This window comes from Phyllobates terribilis, unplaced genomic scaffold, assembly GCF_046119375.1.
Source record: "Phyllobates terribilis strain yellow unplaced genomic scaffold, ASM4611937v1 Scaffold_1__5_contigs__length_1240528914, whole genome shotgun sequence".
NCBI lineage: Eukaryota > Metazoa > Chordata > Amphibia > Anura > Dendrobatidae > Phyllobates > Phyllobates terribilis.
Window position 1 is genome coordinate 275,976,049 of NW_027362761.1, and position 22,529 is coordinate 275,998,577.

The 22,529-nt window shown below is 44.7% G+C and overlaps 1 protein-coding gene across 1 annotated transcript in view; it reads left to right on the forward strand.

Moving 5' to 3' along the window:
• Positions 1 to 10,876: 10,876 nt before the first annotated feature.
• The window catches only part of CRYBB3 (crystallin beta B3), a 62,270-nt gene continuing 50,617 nt past the window's right edge, over positions 10,877 to 22,529 (forward strand). Inside the window, exons 1-2 of the mRNA XM_073653977.1 lie at positions 10,877 to 11,068; positions 14,680 to 14,760. Of these exons, the coding sequence (XP_073510078.1) occupies positions 11,030 to 11,068; positions 14,680 to 14,760 (120 nt within the window). The 5' untranslated portion in view covers positions 10,877 to 11,029. The remainder of the gene's footprint in view (positions 11,069 to 14,679; positions 14,761 to 22,529) is intronic.

Consider the following 22,529-nt stretch of genomic DNA (forward strand, 5'->3'; position numbering starts at 1 on the left):
TCCTGTATACTGGGCGTAATTCTCTGTGTATGTATTATTCTGTATATACAGTATATACACTGGATAGAACCAATTCTCCTGTCCTGTATACTGGGTGTAATTCTCTGTGTATATATTATTCTGTATATACAGTATATACACTGGATAGAACCAATTCTCCTGTCCTGTATACTGGGTGTAATTCTCTGTGTATATATTATTCTGTATATACAGTATATACACTGGATAGAACCAATTCTCCTGTCCTCTATACTGGGCGTAATTCTCTGTGTATGTATTATTCTGTATATACAGTATATACACTGGATAGAACCAATTCTCCTGTCTTGTATACTGGGTGTAATTTTCTGTGTATATATTATTCTGTATATACAGTATATACACTGGATAGAACCAATTCTCCTGTCCTCTATACTGGGCGTAATTCTCTGTGTATATGTTATTCTGTATATACAGTATATACACTGGATAGAACCAATTCTCCTGTCCTCTATACTGGGCGTAATTCTCTGTGTATGTATTATTATGTATATACAGTATATACACCGGATAGAACCAATTCTCCTGTCCTGTATACTGGGTGTAATTCTCTGTGTATGTATCATTCTGTATATACAGTATATACACTGGATAGAACCAATTCTCCTGTCCTCTATACTGGGCGTAATTCTCTGTGTATGTATCATTCTGTATATACAGTATATACACTGGATTGAACCAATTCTCCTGTCCTGTATACTGGGTGTAATTCTCTGTGTATGTATCATTCTGTATATACAGTATATACACTGGATAGAACCAATTCTCCTGTCCTCTATACTGGGCGTAATTCTCTGTGTATGTATTATTCTGTATATACAGTATATACACCGGATAGAACCAATTCTCCTGTCCTGTATACTGGGTGTAATTCTCTGTGTATGTATCATTCTGTATATACAGTATATACACTGGATAGAACCAATTCTCCTGTCCTCTATACTGGGCGTAATTCTCTGTGTATGTATTATTCTGTATATACAGTATATACACTGGATAGAACCAATTCTCCTGTCCTGTATACTGGGTGTAATTCTCTGTGTATGTATCATTCTGTATATACAGTATATACACTGGATAGAACCAATTCTCCTGTCCTGTATACTGGGTGTAATTCTCTGTGTATGTATCATTCTGTATATACAGTATATACACCGGATAGAACCAATTCTCCTGTCCTGTATACTGGGTGTAATTCTCTGTGTATGTATCATTCTGTATATACAGTATACACACTGGATAGAACCAATTCTCCTGTCCTGTATACTGGGTGTAATTCTCTGTGTATGTATTATTCTGTATATACAGTATAAACACCGGATAGAACCAATTCTCCTGTCCTGTATACTGGGTGTAATTCTCTGTGTATGTATTATTCTGTATATACAGTATATACACTGGATAGAACCAATTCTCCTGTCCTGTATACTGGGTGTAATTCTCTGTGTATGTATTATTCTGTATATACAGTATATGCACCGGATAGAACCAATTCTCCTGTCCTGTATACTGGGTGTAATTCTCTGTGTATGTATCATTCTGTATATACAGTATATACACTGGATAGAACCAATTCTCCTGTCCTGTATACTGGGTGTAATTCTCTGTGTATGTATTATTCTGTATATACAGTATATACACTGGATAGAACCAATTCTCCTGTCCTGTATACTGGGTGTAATTCCCTGTGTATGTATTATTCTGTATATACAGTATATACACTGGATAGAACCAATTCTCCTGTCCTGTATACTGGGTGTAATTCTGTGTATGTATTATTCTGTATATACAGTATATACACTGGATAGAACCAATTCTCCTGTCCTGTATACTGGGTGTAATTCTGTGTATGTATTATTCTGTATATACAGTATATACACTGGATAGAACCAATTCTCCTGTCCTCTATACTGGGTGTAATTCTCTGTGTATGTATTATTCTGTATATACAGTATATACACTGGATAGAACCAATTCTCCTGTCCTGTATACTGGGTGTAATTCTCTGTGTATGTATTATTCTGTATATACAGTATATACACTGGATAGAACCAATTCTCCTGTCCTGTATACTGGGTGTAATTCTCTGTGTATGTATTATTCTGTATATACAGTATATACACTGGATAGAACCAATTCTCCTGTCCTGTATACTGGGCGTAATTCTCTGTGTATGTATCATTCTGTATATACAGTATATACACTGGATAGAACCAATTCTCCTGTCCTGTATACTGGGTGTAATTCTCTGTGTATGTATTATTCTGTATGTACAGTATATACACTGGATAGAACCAATTCTCCTGTCCTGTATACTGGGCGTAATTCTCTGTGTATGTATCATTCTGTATATACAGTATATACATTGGATAGAACCAATTCTCCTGTCCTGTATACTGGGTGTAATTCTCTGTGTATATATTATTCTGTATATGCAGTATATACACTGGATAGAACCAATTCTCCTGTCCTGTATACTGGGTGTAATTCCCTGTGTATGTATTATTCTGTATATACAGTATATACACTGGATAGAACCAATTCTCCTGTCCTGTATACTGGGTGTAATTCTCAGTATCTGTATATACACACTACACTGCTAAAATAAGATGTAAAATAATAATAATTTGAGTGGTTTACCCTCTGATATGTACCACTCCCAGCATGCACTGTCAGATTTAATCCTCCAGGGCCTGCTGGGAGTTGTAGGTTTGTTACTGCAGGGATGATGCGGGGACAGCATCAAGTCATTCACACTTTAAAGGGAACCTGTCGCGTCCTACCTGCCGTCTACACTGCCCCCATAGCGTTGGTAGTGATGCAATGTGCATCACTAGCAAGCTGTTTTCATGAAAATCGGTGCAGCTATAATGAATTTATAATGTTTAATATACTTATATCCTACCTGCCTTTTCAGTCATAGGGGTGTGCTTGTCATATTCAGTCATGGGCAGGAGCAGCATTCACTCACTGCTGACGCCGTCCATGTATTTGAATCCTGTTCCCGGCCAGCGCTGATATTGTGGGACGCAGGCGCACTTGTAGATGTCCGGCCGCCTGCGCAGTGAGGCTCTGTGATTAGCAGATTCACTGCGCATGCGCTGGTAACATAGCGTGTTAAAGCGCATGCGCAGTGAGGCTATGTGATTATGACTTTTTCTTCACTTTGAAAATTGTTTAAGTTGGCTGAGGGACTGGGTGGTTTACCTAGGACAAGGAATGGCCATGTGTAAGAAAAACCGCTACTGATTGTAAATTACAGATTCTGTTAACTACAATAAATAAGTTGGTTAACAAGAAACACTTTGATATAGTGCACTACACAAAACAGTTCTCTTTTACACAAAAGGCACACGTTTTAGTGGGAGAAGCCGAAAAATGAACGAGTAATACAACCGTTTACGGATGCTGTAGTGTGGGCCCCTAGAGTCAATTCTCCTGGTGGGCCCTAGACACCGCAGTCCGACCCTGTCTGCACAGCTTGCCTTCATAGAGGAACAGCTTGTTCTTCTCTATCCATAGCTGCTTGGCTTCCTCTGGAGCATCCGGATCTAAGCGGGCGTCTTCCTGGGTCAGCAGATCTTTCACCAGGCGGATTGCAGGGTCACTATCTTGGGTCTCGGCCCAGCTGTGGTGAGGTAGGGGATTGATCATAACGGTTGTTAAATCTTCCTCCTTCACGCGGTGGGAGTATTGAGCGGCTCCATATCGGTGAAACGCGGGGAGTTCTATCTCCTCCAGCTCTTGTGGGTCTTCGTCACCTTCAGGTAAGTGAGGCATTCTCGATAGGGCGTCAGCGTTGGCATTGGTTTTGCCTGCCCGGTACTTGATCACGAAGTCATAATTGGAGAGACGGGCCATCCACCGCTGTTCCATGGCACCAAGTCTTGCACTGTCTAGGTGTGTTAACGGGTTGTTGTCCGTGTACACCGTGAACTTTGCGGATGCCAGGTAATGCTTGAAGCGTTCCATTACGGCCCACACCACCGCCAAGAATTCTAGCTTGAAGGAGCTGTAATTCTCCGGGTTCCTCTCGGTGGGCCTCAGCTTCTGGCTGGCATACGCGATCACCCTTTCTATGCCCTGTTGGTTTTGTGACAGTACGGCTCCCAGTCCCACATTACTGGCGTCTGTGTGGAGAATAAAAGGCTGGCCATAATCAGGGTAGGCCAGGATCTCATCCCCTGTGAGGGCCATCTTCAACTGGCGAAAGGACTCCTCTTCCTGTTTATCCCACTTGAAGGGTGGCTTTTGGCTTCTGGACCTAGACTGTCCTATCAGGAGGTCCTGCATAGGAGCTGCCATCTTAGTGAACCCGGGGATGAACCTTCGGTAGTAGCCTACCAACCCGAGGAATTGCCTCACTTCCTTGATGTTCGAAGGGCTTGGCCAGCTCTTGATTGCCGTGACCTTGTCAGAGTCGGGGACTACTCCTTCCGCACTTACCACGTGCCCTAGGTACTGGACCTTCAGTTTCAACAGGTGACACTTTGATGGTTTCACCTTCAGGCCATAGCCTGCCAGGGCTTTGAACACCTCGGCCAGGTGCTTTAGATGGTCCTCGTAAGTCTTCGAATAGACGATCACGTCGTCCAGGTAAAGGGGGACCGTCTCGAAGTTTCGGTGCCCTAGACAGCATTCCATCAGCCTCTGGAAGGTCCCTGGTGCATTGCAGAGCCCGAAGGGCATACAGTTGAACTCGCTCAGTCCCATCGGGGTGGTGAAGGCGGTCTTCTCCTTGTCAGCCTCTGCCACAGGAACCTGCCAGTACCCGCTAGTAAGGTCCAAAGTAGAAAAGAAGTTAGCTGATTTTAATGCGGCTAAAGACTCCTCTATTCTAGGCAGCGGATATGCGTCTTTGTGGGTGATACGGTTGATTTGTCTATAGTCCACGCACATTCTCATGGTGCCGTCTTTCTTTTTTACCAGAACCAAGGGGGCTGCCCAGGGGCTACAGCTATCTCTAATGACCCCAGCTTCTTTCATTTCCCTCAGCATACCCTTGGCGTTCTGATAATGTGCAGGGGGTACAGGCCTGTGTCTCTCTTTTATTCGTGGGTGGCTCCCCGTGGGGATATGGTGTTCTATCCCTTTTACTCTGCCGAAGTCTAGCGGGTGCTTACTAAAAATTCTCTCGCACTCCTGGACCACCCGGTAGACTCCTTGTTTTTGGTGCAGGGGAGTGGAGTCAGCACCCACATGGAGTTTCTGGCACCAGTCCTCCTTTTGTTTCTGGGAGCCATTACCCTCCGCCTGTGGAGATGGAGGCAAAGGCTCCACGGCCCTGATAGCTTTGTGTTCGACAGCAAACAGTTTGGCAAGTGTAGCGTACCTGGGTAAGTGTACCTCCCTCTCCCCAATGTTGAGAATGCTAACGGGCACCCTCCCATGACGGACATCAACCACCCCCCGGGCTGTCAAAATGGTGGGCCTGCTGTCTGAGTACACGGGTTCTACCATGGCTTGGTAGTCTCTACCTCTCAACCCGATTGCAGTCCGACACCAGATCATCATTTCACTTTTGGGAGGCATGGAAATGGGGAATGGGTCACTCAGTCTTACGTTACCGATCTCACCACCAGACTACCTGCTGCCGTCTCATCAGGGCTTTTATCTCCTTGTTGAGGACTCTCTGTTGGCTGGAACTAGCATTCACCGCCACCTGTTGTAAGATTACAATTACCTCTGAAAGACAATTTTCAATCACGTTAGTACCCACAGTTATTTTAGGGTGACTTTCACGATGGTCAATGTCCACAATAATTACTCCCTGTGCCGGTAGTTCAACTTTAGCAATTTTAATGGTCATCTCCTTGAGCCCCATCTGCGGCACGGGCAAGCCATTACTGGCGATGATGCTCAAGTCACTGTCTGGATACCGTGTTATATCAGCATCAGTCCAATACTGCTTAAAAAGTACATAAGGGATAGTAGTTACTTGCGACCCGGTATCCAGCAAGGCGCTCATGGGGATACCGTCCAGCACCACGGGTAAAACCGGGCGCCCCCCAGCGTACTTATTACGCCAATTGTAAGGGCCTGGTGATCTTATGCCTGGGGGTTGGCCCTCTGCCCCAGGTTGGACCCGTTTAAATTACAGTACCTGGAAATGTGTCCGGGCTGGTTGCATCGACGGCAAATGGGCTGTCCATCCTCTGCGTAGCGGTCTGTGGGCCTCCCTCGGAACGACGGGATCCTCCTCTGTCTACGCCACGGGACATCCTCCGGACTTGAGGCCAACTCGATGGGTCTTGACGGGTCCACTTGCAACGCCTGGACGGTCCTGGTCAACGCCGCGACGCTCCTGGTCAGCTCCTGGACTTGGTGGTGCAGATCTTTCGATGGGGCTTGGTTCAGGGCCTGTGCATCGGCCCCCACAGAGTCCATAGAGGAGGGCGCCGCCTCCTGGTGGTAGGTGAGAGCAGGGCGCCAGGGGTTTATAGCGCCACTTGCTGCGGGTTCACGGAGCACCCTTATGGCCCTGTCCTTAAACTGGGCAAAAGTCAGATCAGGGTTCTGAAAGAATATAAGGCGCAGCTGGGTCCTGTGGGCGCTAGACAGCAGACCTTCTATGAACTGTTCTGTTAGTAGCTTATCCGTATCCTGCACGCTGCCAGGGTCAGCTTGTTTGATGGCTCTCAAGGCTTCCTGCAAATTTAGGGCATAGTCTCTGATGCTGTCCTGTGCCCGCTGCTTACATCCGTAGAACCGCATTTTAATTTCAGCGGAGGTACGTGTATCAAAGGTACCCCGCAGCCAGGCCAGAATGTCCTTCACGGTCCTTTTCTCCTCAGCGGGCCATGACTTTACCTCCCGCTAGGCTGCGCCAGTTAACTGCCCTGTCAGTATGCTAATCTTCTGTTCCTCTGTCAGGGGGTAAACTTGGAACAAACTGTATAGCCTTTCCTTAAAGTCAGTTAGGGCATGAGGCTCCCCTGAATACTTAGGCAGCCAGGCCGCTCCAGGGATGTAGGGCAGGGAAAATGGCATCACCGCTGCTGCAGCTGTGCTGGTGGTAGTGGGCGCCTCCGTGTCCGACATCTTCCTCCCCCCTAGTTAAGCGTGGCCTACCTTCCGACGATCCTCTTCTGTAGGCCGCGGCTCCGCTGGTGCTGCTCCGGACGAGGACCTTGCATCGCGTCCTGGTGACATCAGCGTTGCGCTCTCTCCCTTCCAGGACCTTGCGCAGCGTCAGTGTGTGGGGCGGAGCTTCGGGTCTCGCGCGGTTTGGACGTCCACGCCCCTCTTCTTCCCGCGCGGTGTCCTGAAGATGGCGTCCGATGGCGGGAAAACGGCTGGAGATGGCGGGAACAGACGGAAGATGGCGGGAGACGGCTGAAAATGGCGGGAAACGGCTCCGGATGGCGGGAAACCTCTTCTTCAGGTACGTGTACAGTCTTTTTCAGGCACGCAATACCCGTTGGTGGCGGGTTGGTTACAATCCTGCCGACTACGCCAAAGCTGACTCGCCCCCTGGGCCGTGGGGCACTCGGAACCGGGTTTCAGGGCAATGCTGGGCGTAGTAGTGGCGACTCGGTTCCGTGGCTCAGGGTGGTCAGACCAGTGGTAGTCTACTATGTGCTGTGGGTAATGTCCGACTACGCCACCCGTGGAATGCGGTCAGGGCTAACCGCCGCTGCAGTGCAGACCACTGGGGCTGATATAAAGGTGCAGCACTGAATAGTTCAACTCCCCACGGGAGGAGTATGGCCCCAGGGCAGTATATATAATGGATGATGGAGGGGATGATTCCGACCGCGATAGCCAGGAAACGGAGGCCTCTTAAACAGTTCAGGGTCTTTATTAGAACAGGTAATATGACCCAGAAACAGGTCCGGCTAGGAGGGGGCCTGGATGTCGGAGAACAAGTGGGAAGCTGGCCCTGGTCAGGGTGAGGGTGTAGGCCTACTGTGCTCTCTGTGCTCCTTCTGGCTATTTCCCTTCTTGTAGTGTAACAGCCCACGTTCCTGAGCTCACCGTGTCTTCTCGCCCGTATGGCTTGCAACTTGGGTCACTTTCTACTCCCGGCCTGGTACAGCTTTGCTGGTCCCTTCTGCTGTGGCGGCGCCTCCGGGCTTCTTAGGCCAAGGAACATACAGTCCCCTGCGGACTGGTTATCTGCTGTAGGACCTGGAATCCTCCCAGCCTCAGACACCAAAGTCTGGTAGATTAGTTTCTTTATCTGCCAGGACAGGCTCACTTCGCCTTTGTCCCTGGCTCGTGGCTCTCCTACTGCCACACGGCCTCTTAGGCTGCAACACAACTGTCTGTCCCTGCTCTGGGACACCTCTCAATCCAGAGACAGGTTGTCCAGTTCTCCCTAACCCTGCCCCCAGTTCCAGATTTTATAGGGGCAGCCTGCTCCCCCTACTGGCCTGGGACAGGAGGTATTGCATGCTAATGTTCCTTGACTAGAGAACCTCCCCCTTGCTCTCAGACACAGCTTTATTATATTTGTGGCATCCAGGCCAGGGTGACACACATGCATCTAATCAAATCGTGTGTGATATGATCCGCTGAGCTGGGAATCTAATTCCATCCTGTGTGACATGGTTCGCTAAGCCCTGTATCTAATCCCATCATATGTATTAGGTCCGCTAAACCATGCATCTAACCCCATTTTGTGTGATATGATCTCCTGAGCCGTTCATCTAATCCCAGCATGTGGGATATGGTCTGCTGAGCACTGCATTTAATCCCATTTTGTGTGATGTGGTCCGCTGAGCTCTGTATCTAATCCCATTCTGGTGCTTCTCACAAAATTAGAATATCATCAAAAAGTTAATTTATTTCAGTTCTTCAATACAAAAAGTGATACTCATATATTATATATAGTCATTACAAACAGAGTGATCTATTTCAAGTGTTTATTTCTGTTAATGATGATTATGGCTTACAGCCAATTAAAATACAAGTCATTATCTCAGTAAATTAGAATACTTTATAACAACAGCTTGAAAAATGTTTTTAAAATCCGAAATGTTGTCCTACTGAAATGTATGTTCAGTAAATGCACTCAATACTTGGTCGGGGCTCCTTTTGCATCAATTACTGCATCCATGCGGCGTGGCATAGAGGCGATCAGCCTGTGGCACTGCTGAGGTGTTATGGAAGCCCAGGTTGCTTTGATAGCAGCTTCCAGCTCGTCTGCATTGTTGGGTCTGGTGTCTCTCATCTTCCTCTTGACAATACCCCATAGATTCTCATGTGATATAGTTAACTCAATAGTGCATCTAATCCAATTGTGCTATACATTGAGCGTATTGAATCCCCACGCGTGATACAGTCCACGTCTCAGTATCACTTTTCAGTCACCAGCAAAATGGCTCCGCACTGTGATCCTAAACTTTATCTTCCCTTCGCACATATGACCAGATTCTGCCCACTTTTACTGCGGTCATAGTGCGAGCTAGCGCTACACTAGGTTTTCATGGCAAGTTTCAGCAGCTGCTCCCTGTAGTGTTGAAAATATCAAAACTGTTTAAATTATTTTTCACTTTTTATATCATTAAAAAAGTGAATATATTTTTGTTAAATTAAAATATTAGTATTATACATTTTATTGTTGAAAAAAATATTTTTTTGATGACACATTCCTTTTAAGGCAGCTCACCATAAAGGAGCAAAAGCAGTATTAAGAGGTTCTTGTGGCTGCGCATTAGGCTATGTTCACTCTGAGCTTTCTCAGGAGTTCAAAATTCATGAGGTTTTGGAGGAGTTTTTGTTTTCCTGAAGCATTTCATGAACAAGTTACCAAGAGTTTTGGGAGAGTTTTTTCCCTGAAGTTTATTTTTCAGCCTTAGGTGTCATGCACATGACTGCATTTTCGGTCCGAGTGTGATCTGTCAAAACATCATATCGCACTCGGACCAATGTTATTCTATGGGGCAGTGCACATGTTCAATTTTTTTCTCTGACTGTATCAGTCCAAGGAAAAATTCGCTGTCTGATGCCCGAGTTTGATCTGATATTCGGATCGCACTTGGGCATGAGTTTGTTGAAAACATCGGACTGCACTCGAATGGCATCTGGGTGCAGTCCAATTTCCACAGACTGACAATAGAGAAGATGGAGGCAGTTTTTTCTCCATCTTCTTCTCATCCGAATGAATCGTAGCACAATGTGATCAACTCTGAACCGAGTTTGATTTGCATAATAGAACCTATTATCTCAGATGAGAGAATACATGGCTGTCTGCACCTTTTTTTAAGTAGAAGATGCTTCAGAAAACTGTTAGCGTCTTTTCAGACATCTTTTGCGGTGGCTTTGCTGCGTTGTCTTTCTATATATATTACATTGTGCAGGTTTCCAAGCAGAAGCCGCCAGAAGTCTCTTCTTTTATAGAAAGGACGTGAACTCATTTTTTCCTCCCCAGGGGTTTCTCACAACCTCTTAAGACTACAAGAGACGGGCAAATTTCCTTTCTGTGGGACCCAGTGATTTCTAGGTACGCCCCTGCCTTTAATGATGCTTTAGTTATTACGTGGACATACAAGTAAGGTCTGGGTTTCTGGGCGTCTAATAAATAAAAACGTAAAATTGAATGCTGCATTTTATTATTTTGAAAACCAATATGTATACATTTTCTGCAATTATATTTTTATACATATATTTTTTGAATCAGTCACGTCTGCGAGGATGGGATGTTATTTGGTCTGTCCTCGCTTTCCTCCTCTTGTGTATTTTTGTGGGATACAACAGAATGGTACTTTACAAACTGCTGATAGTGGCATTTGAGCCTGCATATTTGGCATGGAATGATAGAGTGAGGCCGTCTGAACATGCTGACCCAAAGCCCATCACTAATCTTCTGAAAATGAGCTGTGAGCTGTAAGGTAGAGCTGTGTCTGGTGTGCACAGTGGATGCCCAGCGCAGACTATTCATGTGAAATCTGATGGAGACAATGGGATAGACACAGTTGCTGCCTCAGCACCCTTGTCATCTAAAGCTCCATTCATTGCTATTATATATATATGGTCCATCTCTTCAATGGGACATGGTCATTTCAGAATACAGTCAGCAGAAGAGGTACGGTGGTCCAGTCGCTTTCTGCAATGCAGATCTTTGGAGTTCTTCATTTCTTGGTCTTGGGACATGCATTGCTCTTTGATCTGGGTTTGCTTTATGCTGTGGCTTATGATCCAGGTTTTATAAACTTCAGCAATCGTTCTACCCCCTTTAGGGCACTGGCTTTGAAGGACTATTGATGCACCATGCAAGGAGTTAATGAGTACCTGGCAGCGTATAACATTCAGGTGAATGGGACCCTGAATGGACCAAACACGTTGGATTATAGACAGTTTAGACTCCTCTATACAGATTGTGCTATATAAGGGGGCTTTGCTAAGTTTTTGACTGGTTTGAGAAAAGTCTCAAATGGAAAATGTTTTGTCTTCTTTGTGTGGACCATGCTGTTTCGTATGTCCCCTAAATGCTAAAGACTTGCACTAATCTTTCATAGTTCTCAAAGTTTAGTGAAGATGACATTGGCATGATCTGGTATTGAGGAAATTATACTGCGTGTAGAAGACATGTCAATAGAGAATAACTTGTGGCTCATTTTGTTAATGGGGATCTCTCACCAGGTTTATGCTTTGTAATCTGAGAGCAGCATTATGGAGGGGCAGAGACCTTGATTCCTGCAATGAGTCACTTCTTGGGCTTCTTGTTTTGATAAAATCCCAGTTTTCTCTGCTGCAGATCTAGCCGTTCTCTAAATGCTGAGCTCTGTATAACCCCGCCCACACCACTGATTGGCAGCTTTCTGCCTACGCGCAGTGTACACAGAAAGTTGCCAATCAGTTATGAGGGTAGGGTTACACATGTCAGGAGGACTACATGACATGAGACAACTAGTCCTCTAGTGATAATCTCCGGCTAAAAAAAAGCTACAACAATCAGTACAGTAATAAGTGACACATCATTTGAATCAGAGTCTCTGCCCCTACATCACACTTCTCTCAGATTATGTAACTGAAACCTAGTGACAGATTCCTTTTAACAGTTGGAATAGTTATACTGGTTGTACAGGATAACAAAAAAGGTTCTGCAGGGCTGCTTTCACAAGCTGTGGTCACATTGCAGTTTTTAAAAATCACAGAAAAAAAAAGCAAACAAAACTCTGCTGTTTTACTGGAATTGGGGCAAAACAGCCCTATTTTGGATAGCAATCTCAATGGGCTGTGTATGGTATTGCAGCATTCACTTAAAGAAACACTCCCATCAAAGTTTTTATCCTCTTAGTATATTGCAGTCATCATATTATATAGCACTGTGTACTTACAATTGCTCATTTTGCCTTTCTACCCAGATAATTTTTCTGTTTTCCATTAGGTCTATGACATATTGTGATTAAAACTGACGAAAACGGGAGGTCTCTTTTCCCTGCATGAGTCATCACTGCAAAAGTTCCTGGCAGGGAGTAGCGGAGCAGCTGGGTCAGGAGTTAAAGAGGGGGATGCCTCATGCAGGAACAAGAGACTTCCTGTTTCTACATAGAGCAGATAAAAAAAGAGAAGAATTAACTGGGTAGAAGGGTAAAATGAGCAATTGTAAGTACACAGTGTTATAGAATATGATGACTGCAATATACTAAGAGGATGCAAACTTGTGCTTCTTGAAGTGAGGATGAGTGCCAATACCAGACACTGCACACAGACAATTGCAGTACTGGTTCAGGATAAATGCGGACCCCTTTCTTCATAGCGTGCAGAAGCTCTGTAACTTTGAGAGGCTGTGGAAGTTTCATGGTATGGCTACCGAGACGGATGCAGATTATTTGGGATTGTGATAGAACTTTTGTGCCTTGATCCATTTATTACTAGTGAAGTTATAGCTGTAAATTCAGAGATTACAATTTAACAGTATAGTTGTCCAAAAAATTGTACATATCTTTTCAAATGGTAAATATTTTAGTCTGGTATTTCTTTTACTGCATGGAATTCACTGTTATAACCTACAGTCATTCATGTAAGTCACATTGTAATTTATGGGGACCACCCCGACTTTATCTTGTAAGGGTAATGCTCTTGGATTGCCAATCCTTTTTTTTAATGGCGAGACAAACCTCCTCAACAGAGCGAGCGTTCCTGTGCATGGTGGAGTCAGAAGAGATAGCTGCTGGCCAAATGATCAACTGACAGCTATCTATTATACATGGGGCCCTAAAGTCATATATACCAACAGCAGCCTGTTCTGTACAATCCTAAAATAGTCAGTCTGGTAGAAATCCTGCAGAGAACATAGAGATCATTCTCCAGCTGGTGACTGACACAAGCCCCACCCCCTTAGTGTATGTGGGCGTGGTTTAGTGTTTCTTTGTCTTATTGCAGGCAGAGCACAGCAGGGAGGCTTCTGCTGCAGTCAGTTGTCTTACAGTCAGACACAGGAAAGTGAGGACGGGGATATGGCTGATCTCCTAAAACACACTGATGAGACAAAATGGGATCAAAGAAAAGAAGGAAATTATAGAAGGAATTTCTGGGATATTTTAAAATGTTTTGTGCGTTTTCTGGGCCTAGTGTTGCTTTACATTAATCTTTAAGATGTCATATATTGCAGTCTACCAGCCTGGCCCTTTAGTGGTAAGAGTAAAAGTTTATGATGATAGAGATTGATGTGGATTAAATGTCCTAAAAGGGTTTTTTTTGTTTCAGAAAACCCTTGTCACCAGATGCAGTTTATTTGGAAAAAAACAAAACTGTGCTTTATTCATCCTCCCCAGGTCCAGTGCTTAGTCTGACATCACTTTGACAGTGCAGCAGCAAATAAGTGAGCTTAGCGGCTCTCTCTGAGTTGACGCCAAGAGCCTCTGTGTGCTCACTGATTTGCTGCCACGCTCTCGATGCGGCGGGGACTCAACGCTGGAATCTGGCAGAGTAAGAAAAGCACAGTTTTTTTTAACTAAACTGCAGCCGGAGGACAGGGATTTTCCAGAAAACACCTTTAAATATTGTACATTGGATCTTCTATCTGCCTGCACTGTATGCTGTAGACACGTTTTACATTAGTAACATAGAGATCTTTTTGTTGGAGCTCATTCATCTGGATCACTCTACGAGCCGGCAGTCTGGACAGTGTAATGTCTATCATCCTACAGTCGCATGTGATTTAAAGGTCATAAGTTTCATATTCACAGATGGTCTTTTTATTAACGCCTACAGATTCTGTGAATATCTATTACCCCAACCTAAACTGCTTATTAGTTTTAAAATATGTCCTAAGCAAGACTCTGATGTGTAGGCGAGATATAAAGTCACATTCATCGAATTACAGGATTACCTAAAACTGCCCAGAAAACAGTTGTTCAGTGTTCTCAGCCAGACCAGCTATATGGTTATGTGATAAAGATCAAAATATGAGATGATGTGTTTCTGTTTCATGTGTTGGAAAATAGACACCTATCTTTTTCCATTACCCCTGTCATACCTAAATCTTCTGCAGGTTTTATTGCATATACAAGAGTGTATGTATCACAGAGGCAGCCTATGATCACAATGGGGCCTCATTTTACCAAATAATGACTACCTGTGCAGTGATTCCATCTCCACCAGATGTCCTATATTCTACATTTATATGATATATTCCCATGTATATTTATTGGTGTGTCATAATTACTAACACAATTATTTTTGGTCCAGGTAAACATGAGTGAACCACAAAGTACCCCAGAACAGATGGCAGCTGGCAAGAGTCATGGTGGCATTGGTGGTAACTACAAGGTATTGTGCTATTTCTGTGGTACACTAGCATTTTAGAGCCATCACAGGCATAAAAGCAAAAAAGTTGACATTAGAAATATAAGCTGAGAATATATGAGCAGAAATCCTGGTGTTCATCAGTGATGCATTTGCATTTTATTTCATAAAATAAGTATTTGACAATATAAAAATATTTAATATTTTCAACAGAAACCTTTGTTTGCAATTACAGAGGTCAGACGTTTCCTGTAGTTCTTGACCAAGTTTGCAGACACTGCTGCAGGGATTCTGGCCCATTCCTCCATACAGATCTTCTCCAGATCTTTCAGGATTCAGGGCTGTCGCTGGGCAACATTGAGTTTCAGCTCTCTCCAAAGATTTTCTATTCGGTTCAGGTCTGGAGGCTGGCTACGCCACTCCTGGACCTTGAAATGCTTCTTACGGAGCTACTCCTTAGTTGCCCTGGCTGTGTGTTTTGGTGTCATTGTCATGCTGGAAGACCGAGCCACAACCCATCTTCAATGCTCTTACTGAGGGAAGAAGGTTGTTGGCCAAAATCTCGCGATACATGACCCCATCCATCCTCCCTTCAATTCGGTGCAGTCGTCCTGTCCCCTTTGCAGAAAAGTACCCCCAAAGTATGATGTTTCCCCCACCATGTTTCACGGTTGGGACGGTGTTCTTGGGGTTTTACTCATCCGTCTTCTTCCTCCAAACATGGCGAGTAGAGTTGATACCAAAAAGTTCTGTTTTGGTCTCATCTGACCACATTACCTTTTCTCATACCTCTTCTAGATCATCCAGATGATCATTGGTGAACTTCAAACGGGCGTGGACATGTGCTGGCTTGAACAAGGGGACCTTGCGTGCCCTGCAGAATTTTAATCCATTACGGTGTAGTGTGTTTCTAATGGCAATGTTTGAGACTGTGGTTTTAGCTCTCTTTAGGTCATTGACCAGATCCTCCCATGTAGTTTTGGGCTGATTCCTGACGTTTCTCAGAATCACCCTTACCCAATGAGGCGAGATCTTACATGGAGCCCCAGACCGAGGAAGATTGACAGTCATCTTGTGTTTCTTCCATTTTCTTATAATTGCGCCAACAGTTGTTGCCTTCTCAACAAGCTGCTTGCCTATTGTCTTGTAGCCCATCCCAGCCTTGTAAAGGTCTACAATTTTGTCCCTGGTGTCCTTAGACAGCTCTTTGGTCTTGGCCATGGTGGAGAGGTTGGAGTGTGATTGATTGAGTGTGTGGACAGGTGTATTTTTTACCGGTAATGAGTTCAAAGGTGCAATTAATACAGGTAACGAGTGCAGAGTAGGAGGGCTTCTTAAAGAAAAACTAACAGGTCTGTGAGAGTCAGAATTCTTGCTGGTTGGTAGGTGATCAAATACTTATTTCATGCAATAAAATGCAATTTAATTATTTAAAAATCATACAATGTGATTTTCTGTTTTTTTATTTTTAGATTCTGTCTCTCACAGTTGAAGTGTACTTATGATAAAAATTACAGACCTCTCCATTCTTTGTAGGTGGGAAAACTTGCAAAATTGTCAGTGTATGAAATACTTATTTTCCTCACTGTGTATGCCCTGCTAAGATACATGAATATCATAGCGGGGTCTCCAGCTCAGTCTCATCTCTATCATCCTGCAGTGATTTTTACTTTGCATACCTGGTCCATCCGCATATCACATGGAAGGCCATTAAGACCACGTGTAATACTATAGCGTTGGCTGCTGCAGGGTAATTGAGCAGCTAGTAGTTCAGAGGACATTTTGATAAACCCTTCTATATACAAAATATTTATATACAGTAAATAACATTTTTTATTTACATTTATATAATTCAACTCAATAAATCTATCACTGGCCTTTTCTGGTCTTGTGTCAGATTCTGCTGAAACCAGTGATGAGCTGCAGTGGTCATGTGGGGTGTCACCACTGCAGCCAATGTAAGGAGATCAGTATAGAGGATAAAGGGCACAGCACAAAAACATTTAAAATATATTGAAAGCCCCTTTTAATTTATTATAAAAAAGTTTACTCTAACGCAATCTCAGTAATAGTTTAGTGCATTGCACATCTTTTAAGCGGTTTTCCAGGTTTAGGTTTAATTTGTATTTACCCACCTAAAGCCCTGGTACATGACCCGATCTACACTGTCTATGCACACAACCATCAATTGTTCTGTGTGCATAGAATATCATCTTATGGGCGATGTGCTGCCAAGGACAATGATTTCTATGCGTACAAATTATTTGTCTGATACTTGTCTTCTAAATCAACCAATAGTGTTGAAGAATAAGAAGGCTTTTTAGTTACCACTCTTACATACAACTCTTAAATTCCTCATACTGATACTTTTGTATCCATTCCTGACTTTCACTAGCAAAAATGCATACAAACTACACTAAAACTGCAAAAATGTATTTTAGAATAGAAACTAAAAGGAAGCTTCATCCTTAAAGAGGTATATTAGTATATATTTTAGTATATACAGTGGTGTGAAAAAGTGTTTACCCCCTTCCTGATTTCTTATTCTTTTGAATGTTTGTCACACTTAAATGTTTCAGATCACAAAACAAATGAAAATATTAGACAAAAGTAACACAAGTAAACAAAAATGCAGTTTTTAAATGTAGGTCTTTATTATTAAGGGAAAAAGAGATCCAAACCTACTGGGCCCTGTGTGAAAAAGTGATTGCCCCCTCTTAAAACATAAATTAACCGTGGTTTATCACATCTTTGGGAAGCTGAGTTCAATTTCCCTAGCCACACACAGGCCTGATTACTGCCACACCTCTTCTTATTCAAGAAATCACTTAAATAGCACCTGCCTGACAAAGTGAAGTAGACCTAAAGATCCTCAAAAGCTAGACATAATGCTGTGATCCAAAGAAATTCAGGAACAAATGAGAAACAAAGTAATTGAGATCTATCAGTCTGGAAAAGGTTATAAAGCCATTTCTAAAGCTTTGGGACTCCAGCGAACCAAAGTGAGAGCCATTATCCACAAATGGCAAAAACATGGAACAGTGGTAAATCTTCCCAGGAGTGGCCGACTGACCAAAATTACCTCAAGAGCACAGCGACGACTCATCCAAGAGGTCACAAAAAAACCCACAACAACATCCAAAGAACTGTAGGCCTCACTTGCCTCAGTTAAGGTCAATGTTCATGACTCCACTATAAGAAAAAGATTGGGCAAAAATGGCATGCGTGGCAGAGTTCCAAGACGCAAACCACTGACGAGCAAACAGAACATAAAGGTTCGTCTCCTTTTGCCAGAAAACATCTTGATGATCGACAATGCTTTTGGGAGAATGCTGACGAGACAACAGTTGAACTTTTTGAAAGGTGTATGTTCCCTTACATTTGGCGTATAAGTAACACAGCATTTTAGATAAGGAACATCATACGAACAGTAAACTATGGTGCTGGTAGTGTGATGGTCTGGGGCTGTTTTGCTGCCTCTAGACCTGGAAGACTTGCTGTGGTAAATGGAACCATGAATCCTGCTGTCTACCAAAAAATCTTGAAGGAGAATGTTCAGCCATCTGTTTTTGACCTCAAGCTGAAGCGCACTTGGGTTATGCAGCAGGACAATGATCCAAAACACACCAGCAAGTCCACCTCTGAATGGCTTAAGAAAAACAAAATTAAGACTTTGGAGTGACCTAGTCAAAGTCCTGACCTTAATCCGATTGAGATTCTGTGGCATGACCTTAAAAAGGCGGTTCATGCTTGGAAACCCTCCAATGTGGATGAATTACATCAATTTTGCAAAGATTAGCGGGCCAAAATTCCTCCAGAGCTCTGTAAAAGACTCATTGCCAGTTATCACAAACGCTTGATTGCAGTTGTTGCTGCTAAGGGTGGCCCAACCAGTTATTAGGTTTAGGGGTCAATCACTTTTTCACACAGGACCCTGTAGGTTTGGATTTCTTTTTCCCTTAATAATTAAGACATTTCATTTAAAAACTGTATTTTGTGTTTACTTGTGTTATCTTTGTCTAATATTGAAATTTATTTTGCGATCCGAAACATTTAAGTGTGACAAACATGCAAAAGAATAATAAATCCGGAAGGAGGCAAACACTTTTTCACACCACTGTATAAATGAATACCTTTTCACTGCTGGGGCCAGCTGATTGCCACAACAGAGGACTTGTGTGCTCCATTGGTCCCTGGTCGCAAGATTGAGGTCTTAAGGAGTGGATTGAAATGGCGGTAGTGCATACTATACACATACTATACACAACTACAATCTAAGTCTATGGCATTGAAGATGTGAATATTACTTGGCAGTCTCTGGCAGTCTCATAGTGACTGAATTGAGTGGCAAATAAGCATGCAGACCGCCATTCCATTCAAAAGGGCTGCAGAAGCCTCCCAGTCTGGCAATCAGTGGGGGTCCCTGGGATAAACCCTTATGATCAAGAAGTTATGTAACCTGTAGATAGTTGATAACTTCTGCTTACCAGAATACCACTTAAAGACATACAATTAGTGATGAGCGAGCACTAAAATGCTCGGGTACTCGTTGCTCGAGCCTAATGTAAGTCTATGGGAAACTCGAGCATTTTTCAGACGGCCCCCCCTGGCGGTCTGCAGAGGGCCTAAAATTGCCCAAATCGATGGGAACAGTGCTCAAATGACATGGGAACAGCATGGGGAAGACCCCTGGAAGCACCTCTGACTCCCAGATCACTGCTGTCAGCAACGTGGTCAGAGTATTACACCACTTTTACGGACTCACAATAAAACATACAAAAACGAAACCAAAATGGATTTTCCTGAATATTCATGCTCCTTAATAGCGGTATCCAGTGTAGCCGCGCTGCCGCTGCTGCCGGCTATCTCCTGTGCCCTCTGTTAAAGGGCATGAATATTCAACCTCTCTCCACGCCCATGGGCGTGGGGAGGGGGTGAATATTCATGACCTTTAATGAGCGGGCACAGGAGATAGCCGGCAGCAGCAGCAGCCGCAGTGTGCCGGCTATGAAGGAGAGTGAAGTCACTGCTCCCCGTGCACACAATCCCGGCGTGGGGATCAGTGACTTCCGGCAGCTGATCTCTCCTTGTGAGCCGCGCATGGCAGTGACGTCATGCGCGGCTCACATGGAGAGATCAGTGCAGGCAGACCGGACGCAGCGCTGGAGGAGAGAAGAGCGGTCAGTAGGAGTGTTTATTTTCTTTTTTAATGTGCAGCCTGATGGGGATTAGGGGGACCATGCATACTAGGACAGGGATTAGGGGTGCGATGCATACTAGGACAGGGATTAGGGGTGCCAAGCATACCAGGACAGGGATGAGGTGTGCCAAGCATACCAGGACAGGGATGAGGGGTGCCATGCATACCAGGACAGGGATGAGGGGTGCCATGCATACCAGGATAGGGATGATGGGTGCCATGCATACCAGGATAGGGATTAGGGGTGCCATGCATACCAGGACAGGGATTAGGGGTGCCATGCATACCAGGATAGGGATGAGGGGTGCCATGCATACCAGGACAGGGATGATGCGTGCCATGCATACCAGGATAGGGATTAGGGGTGCCATGCATACCAGGACAGGGATGAGGGGTACCATGCATACCAGGACAGGGATGAGGGGTACCATGCATATCAGGATAGGTATGAGGGGTGCCATGCATACCAGGATAAGGGTGAGGGGTGCCAGGCATACCAGGATGGGGATGGGGACCACATATAAAAGGAAGGGGGGCGGCATATATACCAGGATGGGGGATATTGTCAGAATTAGGGGACATTTCCCCTATACCAGTGTCAGCAGAAGACCCCCTCCCCCTTAAAAGTGCATCATGACCACATTTTTTGCTTAAATTTTTATTTTTTTATTTTCCTCCTCTAAAACCTAGGTGCGCCTTATGGTCCGGTGCGTCTTATAGTCCGAAAAATACGGTAACCAAAAACAAAAATACTCCTCCACAACTTGGGCTATGTTCACACGTAGCATTTTTGATGCGTTTTTGCACTTTTGAATTTCTTTCAACCAAGACAAATGCATTCACCAGGAAATGTCATTTTAACATTTTACAACCTTATCTGGCCATGTGGTGTGTGACACATCATCAGACACATGCATACAGTGCTGAAAAGACATGGGAACAGCATGGGGAAGACCTCTGGAAGCATCTCTGACTCCCAGGTCACTGCCTAAAAGTGTCCCCATCATAAGTGATCCTTGGCGCATGCGAAGATGCCTCCCGCCATGCACCTGTCGTGGCAGACTTGCAACAATCACTGTCCACGTCCTTGTCCCACTGCAGCGTTCAGTTGTCCCTACCCCATTCCTTGGAATGCAAACGCAAGTATGCAGGCAGCCACCCACCCACCCACAGGCTGCAATACTATACTGCCAAATTTGTGACAGCTGCTTGCACTTGAAATGTGGCCTTTTAGGCTCGTGGAGGCAGAAGCTTTTCACAACCTCATGCCGGCGGCGGCCGAGTGTCCATACTCGGTCCCCAGCCGCCACTATATTTCCCGGTATCGCCTCCGCCTTCCACAAGCACGGGTCCCACAACATTACCCGTGCCCTCCCCAGTGCACTTACTGGGAAGGACCGCCTAACCACAAACACGTGGACAGGTGAATGTGGCCAGGGACGGTACGGAGCCAGTCCACAACTTTTTTTGCTAAGAGTTGTATTTAGCTCGGTGAAAGGACTGGCATAGAGGGAAACCATATGTACCCTGCGTGCAATTTCTCCCAGGAAGTCCTGTAATTGAGCTTGTTGCAGAAGCAATGGCAGCCCGTCCAACATCAACTCGCACTTGTCGGTGGTGCTTTGACACACACACACATCTTTCTTTGCGCATTTAATTTCTTGAATACAGAGTTGGACAATGACCTGATCTGTAATGAGTTTTGAGAAATAACATGAATAAGCATGGCCGATACACATTAAAAAAGCAGCCATAGAGTGTCCGGGAACCTTCCCCCACACTATTATTAGCCAGGACTGCTGTTTGGCAGAGTTGGACGGGCTCGCCAGAGAACCGGAGACTCCTCCGGCGGGCCCTGGCTTCTCCTTCAGGAGAGTTCATAGTGCCGAGGTGAGGCCATGATGATGATAGAGGCCACAATCTGCTTAGTTTTGTTATTTGGAATGCAAGTGCAAGTATGCAGCCAGCCACCCACCCACCCACAGGCTGCAACACTAAACTGCCAGATTTCTGGGCAGCTCTTTGTACTTGAAATATGGCCTTTTAACTTCGTGGAGGCGGAAGCTTTTCACAACCTCATGCCGGCGGCGGCCGGGTGTCCATACTCGGTCCCCAGTCGCCACTATATTTCCCGGTATCGCCTCCGCCTTCCACAAGCACGGGTCCCACAACATTACCCGTGCCCTCCCCAGTGCACTTACTGGGAAGGACCGCCTAACCACAAACACGTGGACAGGTGAATGTGGCCAGAGACGGTACAGAGCCAGTCCACAACTTTTTTGGCTGAGAGTTGTATTTAGCTCGGTGAAAGGACTGGCATAGAGGGAAACCGTATGTACCCTGCGTGTCATTTCTCCCAGGAAGTCCTCTAAAGCCGCTTGCACTTGAAATGTGGCCTGAACATTACTGCTGGTACTTTTCTGTGGGAATTTGCTTGCCTCCTACCAGCCTGGAATATTTCCAGCAAACTATGGTACGACGCCATGGTATTAGCACTGCCCCCAGTACCAGTAGCGAAGCCATCCCCGATTTCCTTCTCAGGAATTTTATTTGGTAGACTGAGTGGCTGCCCAAATACATTTTCTCACAAAGG